At 41.8% G+C, this 13,627-nt stretch overlaps 1 protein-coding gene across 1 annotated transcript in view; it reads left to right on the forward strand.

Moving 5' to 3' along the window:
* The first annotated feature begins 11,411 nt into the window (after positions 1 to 11,411).
* LOC147678521 (uncharacterized) overlaps positions 11,412 to 13,627 on the forward strand; it is a 180,878-nt gene continuing 178,662 nt past the window's right edge. Inside the window, exon 1 of the mRNA XM_086946038.1 lies at positions 11,412 to 11,490. Within this exon, the coding sequence (XP_086802164.1) occupies positions 11,427 to 11,490 (64 nt within the window). The 5' untranslated portion in view covers positions 11,412 to 11,426. The remainder of the gene's footprint in view (positions 11,491 to 13,627) is intronic.

The following is a 13,627-nucleotide window of genomic DNA, read 5'->3' on the forward strand; positions in this document are numbered from 1 at the left end:
CGGTGTTTACTAATGAAATAGGACGATAATTTTTGCATACGGTGTGATCCTTATCATCCTTAGGAATCAAGCAGATCAAAGCCTCTTGAAAGGAGCCACAAGAGGAGCCTGAGATAGAAAATGACTGAAATAGCGTGAGTAATTTTGGAAGGAGAAGAGACGCAAAGGAATTATAGAATTCAATGGTAAAGCCGTCAGGGCCCGGGGCTTTACCATGTCGTAAAGACTTGACTGCGCGGGAAAGTTCTGTAAGAGAGATATCAGAGTCTAGGGAATGAAAGTCTATGTGGGAAGAAGGAGGTGAAGGAATATGCTGGAAATAAGAAAGAAGATCAGCTGAATCAGGACACGTTTCAGGAGTATATAGAGTTTTATAGTAAGAAACACATTTGTTTAAAATATCTTTTTCCTTAAACAAAGACAGACCATTGGGATTGCGAATAGATTCAATTTTCTGTCTGTTTTTTCGTATTTTGAGATAATTGGCTAATAACTTTCCCATTTTATTTTGACCGCCATAGTAGCTAGAATTACACATCAATAAAGAATTTAAAGCAGCGGTTGTGGTAAATTTGTTAAAAGAAAATTTAGCATCGATAAGTTCTTAAAGGGACGACTCAGTGTTGGATTGATAATAGGTATATTCAAGTTTTTTAATGTTATCCAAAAGCTGAGCTGACTGAGTTTGTGCTTGCTTCTTCTTTTGAGACACAAAATCAATAATAAAACCTCTAGAAGCCGCTGTAAAGGAGTCCCATACCATTACAAAAGGGAGTCGGGGAGTTGATTAAGATCAAAAAATTTGGTAGCAAATGCAGTAAATTTGGTACAATAGGAAGGGTCAAGGAGAAGAGAGTTATTAAATCTCCAACAACCAGGATGGGGGAAAAGGGAATGAGATCAATGTCAACAAAAACAGGAGCATGGTCTGAGATTAAGATGGATCCAATGTCTAAATGAAGGGTACGTTGGGCTAGGGACTTACTGAGAAATACATAATCAATACGGGATTGTGAATGATGAGAGGGAGAATAAAAACTGTACTCTCTAAGGTAAGGATTACATAACCACTAAATATCGACAAGGGCATTGTTGTGGATAGAAGCAGTGAACTGAGAATGCATTTTGGAGGTGGAAAATCTGATCTTAGAATTTCTGTCTAAAATAGGGTCTAGGATTTGATTGCAGTCACCACCAAAGATAACATAATCATCAGTAAGTGTAGCTAACTTTTCCAAAATGGTCGGCCAAAACAATTTATCAATACCAGTAGGAACATAAACATTGAAAATAACCACAGGAATCTTATCTATGTTTAACTTAACCAATACCCATACCCATCGACCCTCAACATCACATTCTTGAGAAACAAGAGAGACATGTAATTTTTTGTGACATAATTACACAACTCTATTTTTCTTACCCATAGCAGGAGAATGAAAAACATAATCCACCCAGCAACGTTTAAGTTTCAAGGCTTCAGCTTCAGAGAGGTGGGACTCTTGAAGAAGAGCTATACCCGCCTTAAGTCTAGCTAAATGTGATATAACCCTTTGCCTTTTAATAGGATTATTCAACCCTTTAACGTTCCATGTAACAACTCTGAACTTGAATCAACAAAATTGTGTAAGGAAAAACCATTAAATGAGGAGAGAAAAAAGGAGTGAGATTCAATAGGAGCAGAGAAGGTAAGAGCATAAATAGGGAGAAAAGAAAAATTATACAATTTTGTGAGGACGAAGCAAAAAGAAGAAAGAATAAAAGAGAGAGAGAAAAGAAGAGAGGAATAGAAAGTGAAACAGTAGACAGTGCATAACAAAGAGAAACAGTAATGAACATACTTACGAATACAAACTGAAGGACGGGGGTGACGACGCAAGAAGATGACGACCGTAACAACGAGAGAAGAACATCATCAGACCTCCGAAAAAGGAGAACATGTTACTTGACTAGAGCGTAACATCGGGTTGGAGAGGGAAAGGGATAGGCCTGCAAAGAAAGGGAGAGAGGACACTGAGCTGTCAAAAGAAACAAACAAAACATATCTTGTACGTAATAAGACGAAGACAATACGAAGATAAAAATAGAACTTTTTTATTATATAAGCACACAAAAGGGGAACATAGTGAGGATGCGGCACAACAATATATATATGACCTAAGCTTTAAGCTGAACAATTAAACAGGTTTTGAGGTGTCCATGACATCAGCCCCTTGACGTCGAAGAAACTCCATCAGAGCGAGAGGTTCCTCAAAAGTTTCAGTCTTATCTTTGTATGTAAGCTTGAAGAGGCAAGGATGAAGAAGGCCAAACCTGGCATTGCGAGCACATAGTTGTAGGTGCATATCTAAGAACTGTTTGCGTCGGTCTGCTGTTACTTTGGCCACACCCTGGGAAAGATATAGGCGATGACCTTCCCAAACAATCTGCTTTTTAACCTTGATAGCAGATAAAACCTAGAGAAGGTCAGTATATTGTAAGAAAAGCATGATGACGCCACAAGGTTTCGTAGATATTTTGGGGCCCAGTCTATGCGCTTGTTGAATATTGAAAACAGTGGAAGCAGGAAGGTCCATAATTTTTGGCAAAAATGATTGAAAAAATTTGGTCGGGTTTGAACCTTCCGTGAGTTCAGGCAATCCATAAAGACGGAGGATATTTCTGCGATTTCGATTTTCTAAATCCTCAGCCTGTCGCTTGAGGAGAGAAATGTCTTTTTCTAGAGTTGTAATCCGAGAACAGGAAGTCTGAAGGGATTCTGTTGACTGCTCCACAAGAAGAATACGAGATTACAAAGAGGACCATTTATTGTGTAAAAACTGCAAAGTTTTGGTGGTTTCAGCCATAAATGGTTTCAGCGCACAAATTTCCTCTAGTATAAGATCCATGACAGCAGAATTCGACGAAGAACCTGGAGAAGGAGGATCTTTTTTAAGTCTCTTGGTTGATGCAGATTGAGGGAGCTTACTCGAAGATTGCATTTTTGGTATAGCTCCAGATTGCAAATCCGCTTTCTGTGACGCACTTTCCTCCATGCCGGGGGGAGTAGAAACAGAGTCTGAGCAAGTGCGAGTGTGAGTGGGGGTGGAGAGTTTAAGGTTGCGGAGCCTCCTCATATAGAAATACTGGAGGTGAAGTGAGAGCAATAGTCCACCCAGAGCAACCCTCAAAATTCCAGAAAAAGTCAACGTCAGGGAGGTATAAACACAAAAAATGATTATAGCCACAGGAGCAACAGTGAAAGGGCATCAATAATCCTCAATAAAGCAGTCGTGGAGAGTGAGAGCTCCAACTTGTTGTTCTAGATGTGACGAAATGGCGGCACCTCAAGACATGAAGAGAGGAAAGGCATCACAAAGTCAAGGAAAAACAGCAGGCAGCATCTACAGTAAAAGCTCATATGTAAAATGATAAAATGTTGGTATAATTGTTGCCATATAATCGATTGAAGGTCATTTTGCGCTGAAAAACGGGTAGTAGCGCGAGTAAACAAAAAACAAAATGGCGGCCGCAACAAAAACGGGCCGAATTACCAAATAATTGCAGGCACAGAGGCATGTAGGAGGTATTTTGAGCAATGTCGGTTGCTCACCTCATGTTCCCATCACCAATGCAGCGTTTTGAGACACCCTCCGCCGACAAAACCGGGTGAAATTACCGGTTTCGGAAATTGGACAACGGAGCTCTGTCGTCAAGCTGCCATTCCAAGCGGCGCTCAAGCCACGCCCCCTATTCTCATTCTTGTTAAAACAAAGCGGTGTGAGGGTCTCAAGACTAGTGTTAGATAGCTCTGAAAGCCATCGATATCTATATGCAAGTGGTAAAGCTGATACGTGGTTTTCTTCCCTACTGTTGTCAACCTGCACTCCTTCTTATGGTACAAGAATGTATTCTTTTTCTCCTGTTTAGACAACCCGGTTATGTCATTTCGATTTTCTGGGGTCATCAGATTGAATAGATCTTTATAAGCATTAGATATATATTTAAGTCAGGGGATCTTAAAACAATTGTGCAATCGCAGGCAGTCCTTGATAATTGATTTAGTAAATATAGTCTCCTCTTTTGACCATATTGATCTCCAGAGCAATAGGGGTCTCGGTGCAATCAAGTCTGACAGCTAATTGAGCCCCACTTCACATTGAATTAGTTCAGAGAATGCTGAAGCAGGCAAACATAGGAGCTATTTTAGGAAGGAATTTTCCTCTATTTGCAATTCTTGGCTGGAATGGTGACCCTAAACCCCTGCCCCATATAAAGCAACAGAGCCGCATCTAGCTTTATAAATATAAGTCATGTATTTGATGCGGCGATCCCGCAATTTAGATGCAAACCTAAAGACCCCTTGCTCACTTTTAGTCATCTTGGCCCGGACATTAGTCATTTCACACATACATTTACAGTCACCAGCGAAAGATAGCCCTTTATAACAAAAATTGTCTAACTTTTGCACCTTTTTCCCATTTATAAAAAAGGATTTCATATTCCTGGGTTTCAAACCACAGACCATTGTGTATGTTTTGGCCTTGTTAATCAGCAGCTTCCTCACATTGATAAAATCTGCAAACCCATCAATTAACCGCTGTAGGCCTACAGATAAAAGCACAGCGTCGTCCGCGTAAAGCAGAACAAGGACATCCTGGCCCTCAGCTTGAGTGGAGTCCGCCTGTATCAATTTAAGAACTGCGCAACTTCATTAATAAATAGGGTAAAAAGCAATGGTGCTAAGACGCAGCATTGGCGGATACCATGTTTAGCACATGTATATTTTCCAATTAATTGCACTGTTCAATCGTGCCCAACCCCTTTCTAAAACCGTGTTGAGCCTGTGACAGTATCCCATTATCCAGAACCCACTCTTCCAGTCTTACTAATGAAACCCTGCTCATGACCTTTAATCATGCGTCTAATAGAGAAATCGGCCATTAATTCCTGGCTTCCGATTTATTCCCCTTTTTATTAAATGGGATAATAACGGATTTGCCCCAAGTAGTGGGAGCACCCTGTGTTACTGCAGCATTAAAAACTCACCAATTTACCCATCGATTTATAAACATTGATGGGTACACCATCCAGGCCTGGTGCTTTTCCCCCTTTGCTGCTTCTAATACCTAGTTCGACCTCTTCGAGGGTGATATTTAGGGGGATGGTGGGCCATTTACTTGGGTTAGTAAGATCCTCAGTAAGGTTATCACATGGGTTAAAAATGCTAGAGAAATGTGCCACCCATTCCTCACAGCTAACGTGGCACACAAGTACCGGGAAAGATTCATTTTTCAAGAAATGTCGAATTGACAGTTTCCCAGAACAACTTATTATTAGATGAGTCTGCTGCCAATGCAAGATTATCCTATGCCTCCTCTTGGAGTTCCCTCTTCCTCCGGTTTAAGTTTAATTTATATTCTAATCTTAGTTTTTGTACTAACCCCTTATCCCTGGGACTACTGGAGAGTTTTAGTTTCAACTGGTCCAGTGATTGGGTACAGGAGTGATTGAACCAACCCCTGATCTGCATGCGTTTCCTGCATTGTGGCGCAGTTAATAATTTATAAATGACATAATTGATTTTTTTCAAAAATGAGTTAGTATTAAAGCTGGTTCAATCTCAATTTCTAGACTATCATAAATCTCATTACCACATTCTAGAACAATATTTTTTTAAATTTTAACTGAGTTAGTACCTTTCCACCTGTTTCTGGTGCTGTTTGGCCTACACGGGGCAATATTACCAATAACAGTTTGTAGTGCTACATATTTATTCCCCCACACAATCATTGACATGATAATACAATTGTGGTCACTTAGGAAAAATTTGCCAATCCATGGGATAGAACATAGGTTTACAATATTAGCAGATACTATTACATGATCAATAGCTCTATTTGCATTTTGTCCGGTAAAGGTTGGTATCTCCCTCCCGTACTCATCCTGTGCACATTGCATAATATCAAGGTCATATTTCGCCAACACGGTGTTTAAGGTATCTCCATAAATGTTATGTGGGAATGTATGCAGTCATCCCCTTCATTGCTACTAAACCTACAGACTTTAGTCATAGACAAGGTACAAATTGGGATGCTAAATTCTCCGACCCATACAATAGCAACATTTGTATTTTCTGCTGTGACCAGTTTATCTACTTCCATCTCTAATTAGGTGACTACATTATGACGAGTTGAATCAAATGTATTATTATAGAAAATAATCAAAAAAACGTTATGGTGTAACCACAGTATCTGTGAGTGGTACCCTACATTGGTGACCCTTTTAACTCTCAAGGGCAAATTATTTTTCAGAAGGATTAACAACCCGCCCTTCGCTCTGCCAGACATAGAGGGAGTTGCTGGTAAATCATAAGAGGTTAACCCTTCAAAATTAACATGATCAGTACTCCAAGTTTCTTGTAAACAAATTATGTCATGTTTATTGATAAAATCCACCCAGCCTAACATATCCTTTTTACTTGCAATCCGGCTATATTCCAGGTGACAATAGTATAGCCGTTGGCTTGGGGGTTTCCTGTACTTTCAATGGGTTGGTCATTTATTCTCCTGCTGGCCTCAACCTTTCTAGTATGGGGGAGCAATACGGTTGGGTTTGTAACCTTTTCTGCTGATTGCCCTTTGTTTACATCTGGGTGAACCCCTACACTGACATCTAGACATCTATCTTCTTATTTAATGAATGTGAGTCAGGCAGATTTATATCCCTAAATAGATACTTGGGCATAATTAGATTAGGCACATCCATGTTCAGCACACTATCTACAGGTAGCCCTTCCCAAGTCAATCGTCCTACCTTCAAACCTCATACCATCCAGTCCAGATGATTCTCCTTACATCCAGCTCTTGAGAAATTACATTACCAACATCTTCAGGGAAGGATGGATCCTACTCAAATACTACAGGACTCCATTCAGCAAAAAACAGTGGAGTTCAATTCTTTACATAGTGACAATATACTATTACGTCAAGCATTGTCAGCCAGAGTGGCATCTGAGTTACCGCCTGTTCTTGCTGGAGCCCTGCGTTTTTATGGAGATCCAAGGAAGCCGAAAGAATTCCTGAACTCCTTTATTGTTTGTTTTGCATCTTGACCCACTCAATTCGCTCAAGACAAAATTAGGGTGGGCTACCTTATTAGCTGCCTTACTGGAGAAGCCCTGGCTTGGGCACTACACTGCAGGCTCAGGACTGGGTAATTATTTCACCTTTGTTGTGGCATTCTGGAAAATGTTTGAAGGATCCTATTTATAAAGCTATGCAGAAGAAGCCCTTTGTGAAATAAATCAAGGATCACAGGATGTGTTCTTATACTTGACCTGCTCACAGATGCCTTACTACATAAACAACTTTGGTGGAATGGACACTGTTAACCAGGGCCCTAGATTAGCAGGACCAAAAAAGGATAGAAAGGATGAGGATGTTCATGTCCAGGGGATTCTTGATAGGAAGGTCCATTATGGTCAGATCAGGATGCCGCTACATCAGGATGACAAGGACTACTTAGACCAGGGTGACCCACACCATGATAACTAAGAGGGCAGGGCAAAAAGGACAAAAACACCTAGGCCCATGATGGCCACTACTAGTAGGAACAGGAAAGAAGGAACCAGCGTCAGAAGTTCAAGCACAAGGTGGAACAGGCAAACCAGGGTACTAGCAAGACTAATAGGACGATGATTGGAAGGAGGACCAGAGGGACTAGAAGGGATAGGAGAGCTAGAGTTGGATGTATCAGGACCAAATTAAGGATGTCACCTAAGTTATGACTAGCAGGACACTGGGGGGGTCTCACCACACTGCCGGGGATTGCTGCTGTCCATCGCGGAGGTCCAGAGGCACGGGACCCGCGGTATTTACTACCGCTTTGAGCGCCGCAGGAGCGGCTGAAAAACTACATTTCCCAGCGTCCCCTGCTTCTTCCCGGGGACGCCGGGTGCAGCGTCAGGCCACAGCGCACGGAGCCGCATAAGAGAAGGGGACTCCTGCAGAGGAGCGGGGGGTCTCACCACACTGCCGGGGATTGCTGCTGTCCATCGCGGAGGTCCAGAGGCACGGGACCCGCGGTATTTACTACCGCTTTGAGCGCCGCAGGAGCGGCTGAAAAACTACATTTCCCAGCGTCCCCTGCTTCTTCCCGGGGACGCCGGGTGCAGCGTCAGGCCACAGCGCACGGAGCCGCATAAGAGAAGGGGACTCCTCCCGCGTCGCGGGACCGCGCGCGGGTTGGCGCCCGGGGCTAAGCCCGGGCAAAGGGCGGGCCCTCAGAGGCCAGAGGAGGACGGGCCGGGCCACCCCATCTGGTGTCATGAACAGAGGAGGTACTGAGACGTTTCATTTGTAATCTGTACTGACTTTGACCCTGTTGCTGTTGTCTCCGGGGTTTTGCTCCCAATCTAACATGTCCATCTGGGAAGAGCTAAATGCCCTGTGTGGCACAAAGTATGTCCCAGATGCTCTAACTCCCCCTATAGCGGGCAGAGACACTGGTCAAATAATCTGTACGCCCCTGGACATACCTTCATCCCCCGAAACATTCCTCTCTCAAGCGAATACCGACCAAATGTGCTGTAGTCCCTTATTATTATCCCCCCCCAACCTAACCTCACTTGCGTCGGATAAGGCCGGGACTCAAACAAATGATTATGCACCCCCCTTCCAATCAACCCTACTAGCTAAAATCGATCAATTGCTAAACGCTGCTTTATCACCGTTGGTCGCGAAAATTAATGAGTTGGGGGACAGGCTGATCAGGATTGAAAAAATTGTAACCAGGTCCAATCCACCAACTGAAAATACTATTACACCTACATGCTCCACTGTCACTAACACCCATGGAAAGCCGATGAACACTGCTCCCAGGAAAGCTCAAACTTCTGATTCCCACATGACAACATGCATTCCAAGTGGCCGCAACGCTACATTTAATCCCGGACATACCCCTCACAGAGTTCGAGAAAGAAGGCATCGAATTGATCTACCCCCCGAAGCCGCCCCGTATGTCACCGTTCTCTCTGGGGTCCCTGCACTCAGTCCAGGCAAACGTGAATCACACCAGGACCTACTGAATAAAGCCATCTTCTGGCTCAAAAACAATAGACCGTTACCACCTGCCCTAGATGGCGGGATCCTGAGGGTCAGGAGGGTGGAGTGGCTAGGTTTGCTGCCCAAGGACATTCCGGGGGACCTGATACTAATCAAATTTAAATACAGGAACATTGCCACCTATTTACGATCTACCCAGCCCACAGTTGGAGACGGTCCCATCTGTATCTGGGACCTGCATGACTTTTATCCTGGCCCCCGAGCACCAAATTATAATATCAGATGAAAAAGGGGGACTTTGTGTATTTTGGGTTATTATTTTGAACAGTCGATTAGTTAAAATATTTTAGTTTGTTTTAAATAGTTAGCTTTCCTTTAATTTTACAATGAACTGCTGAGTTATTTTTGTATGTATGTAATTTTCTCTGTTGCTTTTATGGTTTTAATTTAACCGAATAAAGCTTATTTGAGATGATGACTAGCAGGACACTGGCCAGTGGAACCAGAAGACCAGAAGTAACAGGACAGGGACTAGGGAAACCATGGAGACCAGGATCAAAGGTACCAGGATGAACAGAGCAAGAAGGATTGAGTAAACTAAAAAGACCAGGAGGACTCACAACATGTTTTAAAAGAAAATCAAGATGAGATCGCAGGGGACCATGGTCCAAAATACATAGTGGAGCAGATCACGCAGAACCTGCCATACCAGGACCAGCATGAGAAGGATAAGATGTATCAAGTCAGTCACAGCCAGGCAGTCGAAGACGATTGGGCAAGGGACGTAGAAGGACAGGGACCAAAATAGCTAGTCTCCAGAAGCCTAGCAAAGAGAAACAGGATCAAGCTGAGGGTAAGTTCTGAAAAGGACAAGGAAACAAGGAACTGAGCTGGACAGAACAACACAAATCAGGACTATAGACACAAGAGAGCAGGTGGGCCAGATGACCAGGATCATAATCCAGTGATCGGACCATTTCTATGGATGTTGGTGAGCGTGCCACCGATACCCTGTCCATGGCGGGCCCACTGACATCGGAATGAGGCCCTAAAAATTAATTAATTATAATTAATTTACTTCTTGCCTTGTACCCTTATTAATCAAAAAAGCAGCAACTAAAATGTTAATTAAAAAAGATATTTGCACAATTAACAATTAATTTTCAATTAAATGATTAATATTAATTAAAAATGAATTACTAATGAATTGCAATATTTGACTTCCCACTCTGTGCCCCTATAAACCCCACAACTCGTAGCTGAAATGTAAATAAAAAAGAAATGAATTGCACATTTTACATAATTAATTATATATTAAATAAGTAATATGAATTAAAACATAATTATGAATTAATTATACTCAGATTACTTCCCACCCTGTACCCCTATAAATCCACAACAGCTATGGTCCCAAAATTACAAACATTTTAATATATTACTTTTAATAACTACTAAAGATGTAACAACTAAAAATAAAAAATATAATAATTATACAAATTTTTTACATCATATACATTTAAAATATATACAAAAATACATAATAATGATTTAAAAACTATATTAAAGACAACTATATTTTTGTAAACAATGTTAATGACTGATATTTTCAAAATCAATATTACTTATCCTAAAATCGATATTCTTGACAAAGATACTCTTGCAGACGATATTTCCATATTACAATATTTTGTACACCATATTTTGGTAGGACGATATTTTGGTTGCGATATTTGGACTTATATGTCGTAAAAAGGATGGTTTAGCCTCAGCAAAAGGGTTGTTTTGCCAAGTGGAACTGGCAGCTTAAAAGGGCACACAGGCTGCACGCCAGTTCTGAAACAAATTTTAAAAGCCTACTAAAGGGGGTGGCACAGTAAGTCCTGCAGGCCAACTAGTTGCGTTTATTTACAGTCCTTGGGCACAAGTTGTACCACTTTACTAGAGATGTATAAGTAAATTAAATGTGCCAATCAGATGGAAGCGTAATTCACCAATTAGAGAGGAGAGAGCTCAAGACGTTTATCACTGGTTATCAGCTGTAAAGTGCATGTGAGTCCTTAAACTTTCAGTAAACAGGAGGGGAGAGGGGGAAACATTTGGGGTGGCTCTGCAGAAAGTGTGAAGTACAACCCCCTTGCACTGTGCTCCCACTCCATATGAAAGGCGTGTTGTGTTACATGTTATACATAAAATCGTTCATCAAGAGTTGCAAGATAAAGAAAAGTGCGAACTTCAAGATACTTAAGAAGTCACAGCGAGGGGCAGTTAGCTTTTACAGGAAGTTGCGTGCCTCCCATGTTCTTCTCACAAGAAGTGACTAAGAAAAAAGGGAAAAGAAATATAATTAACTTTTGCTCTCAGCACAAGCTTCCGGCACAACCCATGAGCTACCCTGAGAGCAGCATGGCTGCTGCAAGTGTCCTTCTCTTGCTGGGACTACATTTGGGTGAGTTTTATCGCAACTGGATATCAGACAGTAATTGTATATTTCTAGCAGGGGAGGTGAGATGCTGACTTTTTGAAATGGATATTATGTAATCAGATTTTTTGAGGTTTTAGTTTATAGGATATTACCAATTGTATGGTAGACGCACTAGGTTGCATGTGTGCTCAGTGCTACATATGTTTGTCATGACATAGGTTGTGTGTGTGTGTGAAAGGTGCACAATATTTGGCTTTTGTACTGTAAATGTTGACAGTAAAAGAGGACAGTGTTTAAAGATTTCAAGCCAAAGCATGGGCCTTTTCTGCAGGTGGTAATATACTGAATGTATGATGCATGCGTGCAGTATGTTTTGGTATAGAATGTTTCACGCCGTATAATGTATATGATGTGTATATTTAAATTAAACACATGGGGGCAGATTTACAAGCCCCTTGCGCCACTTTTGCGTCACTTTTAACATGGGAAAAGTGACGCAAAAGTGGTGCAAGGGTTTGTAAATCTGCCCCATGGTTTTTACTTGCCTTAGAGGCTGGCCGCGCACTGGGGTGCGTCTTTATATTCCGCAGGTCAGAAGACTTGTTTGACATGATCTTATATCATGTGTTTTCTGGCCTTAGCAAGACATACCATAATGTTGATTTGTGACCTGAGATTCTAAATTCTTCAAGTCCTCATTACTAAACAGCTGATAATTGTGTGTATTGAGGGACTTCTATTTTAGTCCCATGTGTACTTGTTCTGTCCTTAGTTTGATAGCTGTGTAGGACTGGGTTCATACTGCTACCAGTTAACATTTGTGTGCATGAATCTATCCTTGGTTGGGGGTTTCATATGGAGAAGGTGTACAGCTTTCTAGTAAAGGGCAGTCCAAGGGCTTCTTTGCCAGGTCCCTGGGTGCAAGGGGTTTCTATTCATCTTCCTCGGAGTTAACAATACTGACAGCCTCAATAGCTCCAGATGTGCAGAATTGTGGGAATTCTCACTAGGACCCTAAGCCTTCTCCAATGAATCACCTGAAAAATCTGCAATACCGGGTCCAATTACCTCTGTAGTTCATCGTTCTCCCCTTATTTTCCCCGTAAATGTCAAACTGACCAGAGAAACCGTGAGAGGCAGGTAATAACTGCACACAGCTCACATTTGCTGATAGGGCTGGTAAAAGCGTCATTGGCCCTGTCGGGAAATCAGGGTCTCTGGTAGTTCAGGCCAAGTCTTCGAAGTGTCTCACATCTGTCTAGTCCTGAATGGTAAGCTGCAGCTCGAGGCTAAGCTCTCCTCAGCCTCATCTTCTGGGCTTCTGTATCTATTAAAGTTTGGTTCCTTGTGTTGTGCTCAGAGTTGGAGTCGGTAAGCAGGTGTACTCAAAAGATCAGAATATGACTTAGTAAAGTTAGATTTCTTTAGTCAGTTCCTGATCAAGGGTTACCCTGAACTTGATTTCGTGTTGGGAGTTAAATGGAAATCCTAGATGTCTGGAAGAAGTGTTGATTTCCTGTGGACAATACCCTGAAGAATTTCCTCCATGATACAAAAACTATAGTGGAAAGAATGCAGAATTTAGAAGAGAATCTACTGGCATAATTCTCTCCAGCGTAGATTGAGGATGCTGGAGCACATTCTTTGAGTGATTTCCCCTACACATTGTGCAGTGTTTCCAGAAACCATCAGGATGTATGATTTTTACAGCACATTAAAATAGACCCTTGGTGTTCATAATGTGTAGACAGGCTCACAGATGCTTCAGCACTTGTGAGACCACTGTGCATAGGGTGTAATGCAAACGTCTCTGTCCAGAGCAGGGCTGATGGTTCCAAAGAACTCAAAAGCTTATAATGTGATTACTAATTAGACCCAGGCAGTCATGAGAATCTGTTTTTTTCTTGAAGAAGTGAGGCGTTTCCAGAATTTGTTGTAAAACAGCATAAGTAATCTTTTCTCGCTACTACATGGCATTCCTGAAATTCACATGGCCCTGTTCAAAGCCACAGTGCATGCAGCAGCCTTCCATATTTCAAGCCCTAATTATTATGATCATATTACAACTGTTGCAAACTGTTTGAGTTGACCAAAGATTTATGACAGATCTAACCTACCACACATGTCTAGAGCACAAACACATCCACCCTGACCACTCTCA

Source organism: Lissotriton vulgaris, chromosome 12 (genome assembly GCF_964263255.1).
Source record: "Lissotriton vulgaris chromosome 12, aLisVul1.2, whole genome shotgun sequence".
NCBI lineage: Eukaryota > Metazoa > Chordata > Amphibia > Caudata > Salamandridae > Lissotriton > Lissotriton vulgaris.